General features: G+C 43.1%; 1 protein-coding gene across 5 annotated transcripts in view; it reads left to right on the plus strand.

The window, feature by feature from the left end:
- PRPSAP2 (phosphoribosyl pyrophosphate synthetase-associated protein 2) overlaps window positions 1-10,337 on the plus strand; it is a 56,215-nt gene that overhangs the window by 11,597 nt on the left and 34,281 nt on the right. For all 5 annotated transcript variants that reach the window (XM_005870172.2, XM_014542854.1, XM_005870171.2 and 2 more), the window contains 3 exons: window positions 2,339-2,405; window positions 6,754-6,926; window positions 9,186-9,301. In XM_005870172.2, the coding sequence (XP_005870234.1) occupies window positions 2,339-2,405; window positions 6,754-6,926; window positions 9,186-9,301 (356 nt within the window). The remainder of the gene's footprint in view (window positions 1-2,338; window positions 2,406-6,753; window positions 6,927-9,185; window positions 9,302-10,337) is intronic.

Below are 10,337 nucleotides of genomic sequence, written 5' to 3' on the forward strand. Positions count from 1 at the left end.
GAACAGCCGAACAGAACAGCCGAACGGGCCGGATCCGGCCCGCGGGCCGTAGTTTGCCCACGGCTGGGTTAGAGCATCGGCCCGCACACCAAAGGGTCAAGGATTCAATGCCCTGGTCAAGGGCATGTACCTGTGTTGCAGGTTCAGTTCCCACCCTGGTGGGGATGTGTGCAGGAGGCAACCAATCTATGTGTCTCTCTCATATTGATGCTTCCCTCTCTCTATCCCTCCCCCCCAGCCTTCTCTCTCTCTCTCTCTCTCTCTCTCTCTCTCCCACTCTTCCACTTGCTCTAAAAATCAGTGGAAAAATATCCTCGGGTGAGGATTAATAATAACAACAAAAAGAAATGCTTTTTGCTAATTGATTTATGCTATTGCATAAACATCTCAAGTTGTAAAAAGCATCTATTTTCTGTATTCTAGCAGGGGCTATGGGCAGCTTGCATGGGCTTGAGAGTCAGACAGCTTATCCTTGGCAAGTTATATAACCTTTCTAAACTGCAAGTGATTAGGAGTGTTTGAGGACTAAATGGGATAATTGTGTGCCTAACACAGCTCTTTGCATAGAGCAGGTACTCAGTAAATATTAGTTCCCTCTCCTTTTCCACTGTAGTATTTGGTCAAATACTTACATATTATGGAACTTAAAACAGATGTTGATGAAAAGGCACAAATTTTCTCTTCCCCATTTATTTCTCCATTACTGCCTCCTCTTTCCACTCTTCCAAGTTGCCTCATGTGGCTTCAATAGGTAAAAAGTGTAATTGAAGAAAATATGCAGGGAAAATTTGGAGAAGATAATGCTGCTAAAGGGAAGAATGTCCTTTGTCTAGTTTGGAAGGGAGGGTCCAGGGGAGAGCTAGTGGTGGAAGACTGAGGAGGAGGTTGGCCCACCCTCCAGGTTCACGAAAGAGGGGAGAGAGAATACTTGGTGTTTGTTGGGAAGGCAAGTGGAATAGCATTTATGGACTCCTTCCTATTACTAGGTTTTGAAGAACTGAGTTCAGGGATGATGTTAGGTAGGAAGGCTCAGAAGTAGCAGGGGCAGTATTTGGTTCCAGGTCTCTCTGGCTCTAAAGCTCATTTTTTTTCTATGATACCACGCTCCCTTTTAAAATGTATTCTGTTTTTTCCCAACATTTTAAATGAAAATGTTCAAACATATAAAAAATTTGAAAGAATAGTACCTAGATTCTACCACCTAGATTCACATTTCACATTTTGCTATGTGAATATGAATGTGTAGAAGTAGGTTGCAGACATCAAGACACTTAACCTCTATACTTGGGCATGCATCTGCGAAGAGTAAGGACTTTATCTCTAGTCATCTAATGTCTCCTCTATTTTCAAGATTCCCTACTTGACCTAAAGAGCCTTTTATAGCTGTGTTTTGTTTTATTTTTCAAACTGGGATTCATGGTTCAAGCACTGTGTTTTTAATATCTCTTTAGTTTCTTCTAGTCTACATCAATTCCTCACCTTTTCTTTTTTCTTCCTATGACATTGACTTTTTGAAGAGGCTGTTTTGTTCCCTTCTGGGTTTGTCTAATTGTTTTCTTCTGGCTGATCACAAATTTTTTGAAAGTAGAGTATTGGACCTTATTTATTGTTATTATTATAACATTTTGTTCCTAGTAAGTTCTTCCTTGTTGTGGTTAAGTGAATGAGTATATAATCCTATATAATAAAAGGCTAATATGCAAATGGACCAAACAGCAGAACAACCAGTCGCTATGACGTGCATGGACCACCAGGGGGCAGACACTCGACCCATGTGCTGCCCCCTGGTGGTCAGTGCACTCCCACAGTGGGAGCGCCGCTCATCCAGAAGCCGGGCTCACGGCTGGCGAGCGCAGTGGTGGTGGCGGGAACCTCTCCCACCTCTGCAGCAGCCCTAAGGATGTCCGACTGATGGCTTAGGCCTGCTCCCTGTGGATTCAGCAATCAGTCGGACATCCCCCGCGGGCTTCCAGACTGCGAGAGGGCGCAGGCCAGACTTAGGGAACCCCCATTCGAGTGCACGAATTTATTGTACTGGGCCGCTAGTTTCTTATAAAGATACTGTGCTCAAAGTGGTACAGCGCTTTCTGCTTATACACAAGAAGTGGGTGGGTAGGTTTACTGGTTTCAAGTCAGAAATGTAATTATGTTTAAAAAGTGTAGCTAATGGCAGTATGCTTATTATGGTTTTGTAGCATCTAAAACTAATCTCTTTTATAACAGTTTTAATTTCCATATTTTGTAACATTGGAAAATGTTGAAATTTTTTGTGTATTTTCAAAAACATAAATTATATACCTTCTTCACCCCTCCCCTCTTTTTTCCCTTTTCTTTCCAGAAACAAGAGTACAAATTCAAGAGTCCGTGAGGGGAAAAGATGTTTTCATCATTCAAACTGTTTCAAAGTAAGTACTAACCCAACAGAAGCATTGTTGCTTTCTGGGTTTCTGTTTGGGCGTGAATGTTCAGAATAAGAGTCGGTTAGACAGGAAAAATTAAGATAATTTTAAAACTGGTATATTACTCCGCTTATTTTTCTGACTTAACTGCTGCCTTTATGTGTAACCAAGTACAGTAGTCCCACAGTTATCCAGGGGGTACATTCCAAGACCCCCAGTGGATGCCTAAAACTGAGTCCTATATATACTCTGTTCTTCCTATGCATACATACATATCTGTGATAAAGTTTAGTTTATAAATTAGGTACAGTAAGATATTAACAACAATAATACAATAGAGCAATTACAATCATCCTATATAATAAAAGGCTAATATGCAAATTGACCGAATGGCAGAATGATTGGTCACTATGATGCACATTGACCACCAGAGGGCAGATGCTCAATGCAGGAGCTGCCCCCTGGTGGGCAGTGGGCTCCCACAGGGGGAGAGTTGCTCAGCCAGAAGCCAGGCTCACGGCTGGCGAGTACAGTGGCGGTGGCGGGAGCCTCTCCCACCTCTGCAGCAGTCGGACATCCCCCGAGGCTCCCAGACTGGGAGAGGTTTGCAGGCTGGACTGAGGGACCCCCCTGAGTGCACAGATTTCATGCACCAGGCCTCTAGTACTATAATAAAAGTTATGGGAATGTGGTATCTCTCTCTGTCTCTGGTAACTGATTTGATAACCAAGACAGCTTATTGAGTGACTACTGGGCAGATGTCATATGCAGCATATGGGATAATTAATGTCCCAGGTGGGATGGAGCTGGACAGCTACGCAAAATGGTACACAATTTAAAACTCATCAATTGTTTATTCCTGGAATTTTCCATTTAGTATTTTCCTACCATGGTTGACTGAGGGTAACAAACCACAGAAAGAGACACTGAGGATGGGGGCCGTGGGGCTACTGCAGTGGAGTAGAGCAGGGGTGGGGACTGTCCGTCCCTCAGGCCATATAAGGCCTGTAAAATCATTTGGTCTGGCCCTGCCAAGGCACCTGCAGGTGGGACTCAAAATTCAATAAATCTAGGAGCTTTGTTCATAGCAACATAGATTTATATTAAGCAAATGATGTTATAAATATCCAAATGGCCCTGGGCAGAAAAAGGTTCTCCAGCCCTAGAGTAGAGGCTCTGAAGATAATAGAACCTACTCCCCCTCCAGCAGCGGGTGGGGAAATGCAGAGCACAGAACAGTTTATGTTGCTCTGGCTCCTGGCTGTTTTCAGTACTTTTATCTACCCAGAGACAAGTGTGAGTCGACTTGTATAAATGCACAGAGACTGGCTCTGTTTCCCAAGAGGCACTGAAGGCTAAATTGGACTTAGAATTCAGGACTTCAGAAGGATGACTCCTGTAATTCTCGAATTCAAGTCCTGTTTATTTTCTTTTACTTATTTTTAACACTTATTCTCTTCCTGCCTTTTATCAGTTTCTTGGTCCTCTAGCCACAGCCATCTCCTTCATTTTCTCTCTGTCTCATTTTGCATTGTTCTGAACTGTGCGGCAGGCTTGTGTTAATTCAGCTCCTCTTACTCTTGCCAGGTTGCAGAAAGCTGGACATCATGGTCTTTATAAAGTCCTGTGAGATAGTTAACATTGAGATTTGTATTGTCAGATACAGCTTATCCTTTATTTTAGTACAGACTAGAACGTTTTTAAATTAAGAAAATTCTGTGTGTTAACTTTTCAAACAAGTTCATTATTTAAGTTTAGTGATGGAAAGCTTTGTACCAGCTCACAGAAAAATGGTGCTCCTGGGAGCATAGTTTGGGAACCTCGTTGTAACTTTACACTCACTGTTGATTTCTCTACTCTTACCCTTGCACGTAGAACACTCTTCTAAAAGTCCACTTTAACTGCAGATGTCAGGCTTGTTTTAGATATTAGCAGAACACCTGCTCACCCAAAGGATATGTTTCTACTCGTTACTTTTTTTTTTTTAATATATTTTATTGATTTTTTACAGAGAGGAAGGGAGAGGGAGAGAGAGTTAGAAACATCGATGAGAGAAACATCGATCAGCTGCCTCCTGCACACTCCCTACTGGGTATGTGCCCGCAACCAAGGTACATGCCCTTGACCGGAATTGAACCTGGGACCCTTGAGTCCGCAGGCCGACGCTCTATCCATTGAGCCAAACTGGTTAGGGCTCTACTCGTTACTTTTTAACAAATATTTATTGAAGATGCTAGTCACTGTTACAGGTGAGATGCATTAAAGACTAAAACAGGTAAAGATCCTCATTCTCATGGAGTATACAGGGTGAGGCAAAGTAGGTTTATAGTTGTTCCTATGGAAAATAATACAGTAATTAGTGGATCAACTGTTTCATGTACTCACAACTGTAAACCTACTTTTGCCTCACCCTGTATATTCTAAGACTTGCAAGTTACATAATAAGTAAGTAGATTATTTATTTTGTCAGAAGGCGATGAGTGCTATGGGGAAAAACACCAAAATAGCATGGCACGGAATTGGGAGTCATGGTGGTGAGGGTATAGAAAGGGCTTGCAGGGTAGGCCTTATTAAAAATTGACATTTGCCTAGCCAGTGTGGTTCAGTGGTTGAGCATAGACCTATGAACCAGGAGGTCATGGTTCAATTCCTGGCAGGGCACATGTCTGGGTTGCAGGCTCGATCCCCAGTGGGGTGTAGAGGAGGCAGCGATTGATGATTCTCTCTCATCATTGATGTTTCTGTCTCTCTTCCTTCCCCTTCCTCTCTGAAATCAATAAAAATATATTTTTAAAAATTGACATTTGGCAAGAACTGGAAGAAGGTGAGGAAGTCAATTAGGTGGCTAGCTGGGGAGGAGAGCCGGGTGCACTTAGAAGGTGAAGGCCGTCAGTGGGAATCAGCATTGACAAGTTGTGGAGTGCGGCCAGACTGAGAGGGGCATGGAGTAGGAGTGGACAGCAGAGAAGTGGGTGAGGAGCACATCATGAAGGGGCCAGGGAGCCATTATAGGGATGTGGCCACAATTGGGAGCCTTTCTGGATCTTGAGCAGAGTGGTGCATGATCTGACTCATTGTCATGTCTAGATGGATTCTGTGGAGAATGGACTGCAGAGGCGCTGTGGGGGGAGGAGACCTGTGGTAGCGGCTGTCAGAGTCCCCGCTGAGGAGGGAGCGTGGCGAGGCCCAGTGCAGCAGTGGAGTGGTGGGTGCTTTCTGGATACGGGAGCAGTTAAGGATGCCACTGAGGCTTTTGTCCTGTGTAAACTAGAGGAATAATGTTGCCATCAATTGAGTTCGCAAAGGATTTTATGATGAAGCAGGCTTTGGGGGCAAAGAGCAGTTTAGTTTGGGGTATGTTAAGTTTTGAGATGTCTTAACAGACATTCAAGTGGAATCGTCAAGTAGCAGTTGGATTTGTTAGACTGGAGTTGAGAAGCTTGGACTGGGTCTATACATTTGAGAGTCTTCAGTATTTATAAAGCTGTGAAATTGGATGAAAAGCCCAAAGGCTGAGGAGAGAGAGTAGGAGAAGAGGACAAATGAATGAGCATTAGGGTCAGAAGTTAAGGAGAAGAGAAATCAGCAAAAGAAACCAAGTAGTGTAAGAGGAGAACAGGGAGTCCTAGAAGCCAAGTGAGTCCAGAGTAGCAGGGAGAGGGGGGAGCAGCTGTGTGTGGTGCCACTGGTGGGTCAGGTGAGAGAAGGACTGAGCATTGACGTGGTGATTTACTAGCCATGTGGAGGTCATTGATGACTTGGATTAGAATATGTTTGGGAGAGAATGAGAGTAGATGAATGAGATAGCGAGTGTCGACAACTCTTGAGACCTAATGCACAGGGGAGCAAAGGAATGGGGTAGTGGGGAACGTGGTCATGAGTTCTTGTTTTTAACGGAAGAAATAATAGTATTTACAGGACAGGCTGATGGTATGAGCTTGTGAGTGTAGTAATAAATTGATGACGGAGGCAGAAGAGAGAGAATTGCTGGTATAGGCAAGAGAGGGTGGGGATTATTGTAATTTGGAGGGCTGATTTTAGAGTAACTGTGGTGTGGAAAATTCGTCTCTCACTGATGGCTGAAGGCAGGCGGGCTTCTCGGGTATAAATGCACATGGTGGTGGGAGCCCCTGGCAGCTCTTTTCTCAGTGAAAAAGGAAGTAGGATCATTGGCTGAGAGGGGATGTGGGGGGAGCTGGTGGAGGAGAGAGGAAGTTATTGGTTTATTTCTATCTCCCTTGAGCCTTAAGTTTTGGTAGCGGCATGAATAGCACATTGCTAATACTTTGTTGGAACAGGAAGATATTATCCTCTGTCTTATGTTCCTTGCTGGGATCTGTCTTTTGGGTTACAGGGATGTGAACACCACCATCATGGAGCTCCTGATCATGGTATATGCGTGTAAGACCTCTTGTGCCAAAAGCATTATTGGTGTGATCCCCTACTTCCCTTACAGCAAGCAGTGCAAGATGAGAAAAAGAGGCTCCATTGTTTCCAAATTGCTGGCTTCAATGATGTGTAAAGCTGGTAAGAATGGCAGATATTTGATAATTAATTGGGATCCTGAGAGTTTTATTTTTACCTTAGAAATTGTAAAGCATTTTTAAGACTATATTGGAATGCTAAACAGAGTAAAAAAAGTGATAGTTTTAAAGTTTTTTTTATGATTTTTTTTTGTTTTGTTAAAGAAGGGATTTCATTTATTTTTAAAGTTTTTTTATGATTTTTTTTTGTTTTGTTAAAGAAGGGAGAGGGAGAGAGAGAAAAACACACACATCGATGTGAGAAACATCAATCACTGCCCCCTCCTGGGAACCCAGCCTGAAACCCAGGCTTATGCCTCCACAGGGAGTCGAACCAGCAACCTTTCAGTGCACTGGACAGTGCCCAGCCACTAGCTACACTGGCCAGGGCTGATACAGCTTTGAAAGTTAACTAATTGATGAGAAAACAGTACAGAGAATTCTTTGCTGTTTCCAAGTCCCCAAAACACAAAGGTAACGAGAACAATTTATTTTTTCCTAAATTCTTTGTTTAAAAATTATATTGAACTCTGCTGTGGTGGCTCAGTGGTTGAGTGTCGACCAAGAACCAGAACGTGAAGGTTCATTTCCCAGTCAGGGCACATGCCCAGGTTGCTGGCTCGTTCCCAATAGGGGGCGTGCAGGAGGCAGCCGATCGATGATTCTCTCTTATCATTGATGTTTCTATCTCTCTCTCCCTCTCCCTTCCTCTCTGAAATAAAAAAAAATGTACAGTCTCTCCCTCTTGAGTAGGGAAAAACCCAGTTCTCTAATTCTCTTCCTCCTGTGTGACTCCTTTACTGCTCACACGGAACACTTCACTTCTGACACTTTTGGTCACTAACTGTGTAGTTTTTCCCTAAACCTAGCAATTCTCCATGACATCAGCTAGGAGCCCCACAATTTTACTAAATTCTGACATTATCTACCTGGAGATACTGTCTGATCCCACAGATTAAGGGCTCAGCCTCACAAAACTGGCCCACCCCTTGCAGATGCCAGTTGCTAGTGGAGGTTGTTACCTGTGCTTCACACCAATTGGCTATAAAACAGGTTTCCCCATCCTCTTCTCAGATTCCATTAATTTGTTAGAGCAGCTCAGAGAATTTAAGAAAGCAGTTTACTTACTGTTTACCAGGTTATTATAAAAAGTTAAGGATACAGATGACCATACAGATGGAAAAGGTGTGTAGGGCAGAGTATGTGGGACTAAGGGGCATGGAGCTTCGATGCCCTCAGGGTTTACCACTCTTCCAGCGCCTCCACCTGTTCACCAACTTGGAAAGTCTCCACTACCTGTGCTATTGGGATTTCATGGAGCTTCCCCATAGGCATAATCAATCATTAACTCCATTTCTAACTCCTCTCCCCTCTCTGGAGATGTGGGGGTGGGGCTGAAAATTCCAAGTTTCTAATCCTGGCTGGTCTTTCCAGTGACAAGCGCCCCAGCCAGGAGCCATCCAGGGGCTCACCCCAAGTCACCTCATTAAAACAACAGAGGCTCCTAGCTCTTTTCACTTAGCAAATCACAAGGGTTTAGGAGCTGGGTGCCAGAAACCAGGGACAGAGACCAGTTTTTATTTATTCTGTTATCTCCCAATCTCATACTAAAATATCTGATATAAAGATGCTGAATTTGTTTTGATGAGAGCAATTTTAAATTGTAATTTATCACATATAGTATCCTATTTTATATTGTACTTATTTCATACAGTGCAACTTACTTTATACTAGAGGCCCGGTGCACAAAAATTTGTGCACTCGGGGGGGTCCCTCAGCCTGGCCTGTGCCCTCTCACAGTCTGGGACCCCTCGGGGGATGACCACCTTCTGGTTTAGGTCCGCTCCCTGGGGAATTGGGACTAAGCTGGCAGTCAGACATCCCTCTGGCAGCCCGGCAGCCCTCGGGGGATGTCCACTTGCCCGCAGGGAGCAGGCCTAAGCTGCAGTCAGACATCCTTAGCGCTGCTGAGGAGGCGGGAGAGGCTCCCACCACCACTGCTATACTGGCAGCCGTCAGCCTGGCTTGTGGCTGAGCAGAGCTCCCCCTGTGGGAATGCACTGACCACCAGGGGGCAGCTCCTGCATTGAGTGTGTGCCCCCTGGTGGTCAGTGTGTGTCATAGTGACCAGTCATTCCCAGTCGTTCTGCTGTTAGGGTCAGTTTGCATATTACCCTTTTATTATATAGGATAGTACTAATTTCATACAGTACAGTTCAACACATAAACTAGTTATGTGCTTGTGTCTGCTTTATTTTCAAAGGTCTGACTCATCTTATTACTATGGATTTACACCAAAAGGAAATTCAGGGCTTCTTCAATATTCCTGTTGATAATTTAAGAGCTTCTCCCTTCTTATTACAATATATTCAAGAAGAGGTAAGCTAGCTCAAACTATTTTTATTTTAATGTTCTTTTTAAAGTTGAAAGACATTTCCATGTCCTTGGGTTGTCCATAAAGGATTAAAACTTGATATATTCTGCTTAAAGTACTATTTACTTTAGAAATGTAACTCACCATGTTTTAAAATTCTTAATCTTTAACATATTTCTTTTGCTAAGTTCTTAAGATTGCTTTTTCTTCTTTTGGACCTCAGGTACCTAGGATTGGACTACACATGATTATGATAACTCACTCTCATCATTGTCCATGTGTGGTCCAGGCCCTCTTTTATGTATCCATCTTTCTACCTTCTCTCTCTGTCCAGTTACAGTAGTCACCATCCATGACACTACCACCCAGCAAGTAAATTAAAATGATCATAACAACTTAGAATCATCTCATGAGGTCCTTCTCTGTTCCACCCCCTGCCTCCCCCACCTGAGGAAACCATCATCCTGAATCTTGATTCATTTTTCTCCCAGTTTCCTTTTTATATAGTTTTATCTCGTCCATATATAGATATATATACAGTATTTGTTATTTAAAACACAAAAGTATATTTTTAAACTTTATCAAAAAGAATCAAACTGTGTAATCTTTTGGGAATTTTTCACTTGATGTTACATTATTAAGATTCAGCCATATTGTGTCACAGTTTATCTTTTTTTTTTTTAAGAATAGTTTATTGATTTTACAGAGAGAGAAAGGGATGGGGGAGAGAGGGACAGAGAGAGAGAGAGAGAAAGAAATATTGATGTGAGAGTAAAACATTGATCAAGCCTGCAACCTGGGCATGTGCCCTGACAGGAATCAAACCAGCAACTTTTCAGTACATGGGAGGATGCCCAAGCAAGTGAGCTACCCTGGCCAGGACACAGTTCATCCATTTTGACTACTGAAAAAGACTTACTGTGCTGCTGTTATCACAATCTATCTCAGGGGTCCTCAAACTACTGCCCGCGGGCCACATGCAAATACAAATATTGTATTTGTTCCCGTTTTGTTTTTTTACTTCAAAATAAGATAATGTGC

Source organism: Myotis brandtii, unplaced genomic scaffold (genome assembly GCF_000412655.1).
Source record: "Myotis brandtii unplaced genomic scaffold, ASM41265v1 scaffold314, whole genome shotgun sequence".
Taxonomy (NCBI): Eukaryota; Metazoa; Chordata; class Mammalia; order Chiroptera; family Vespertilionidae; genus Myotis; species Myotis brandtii.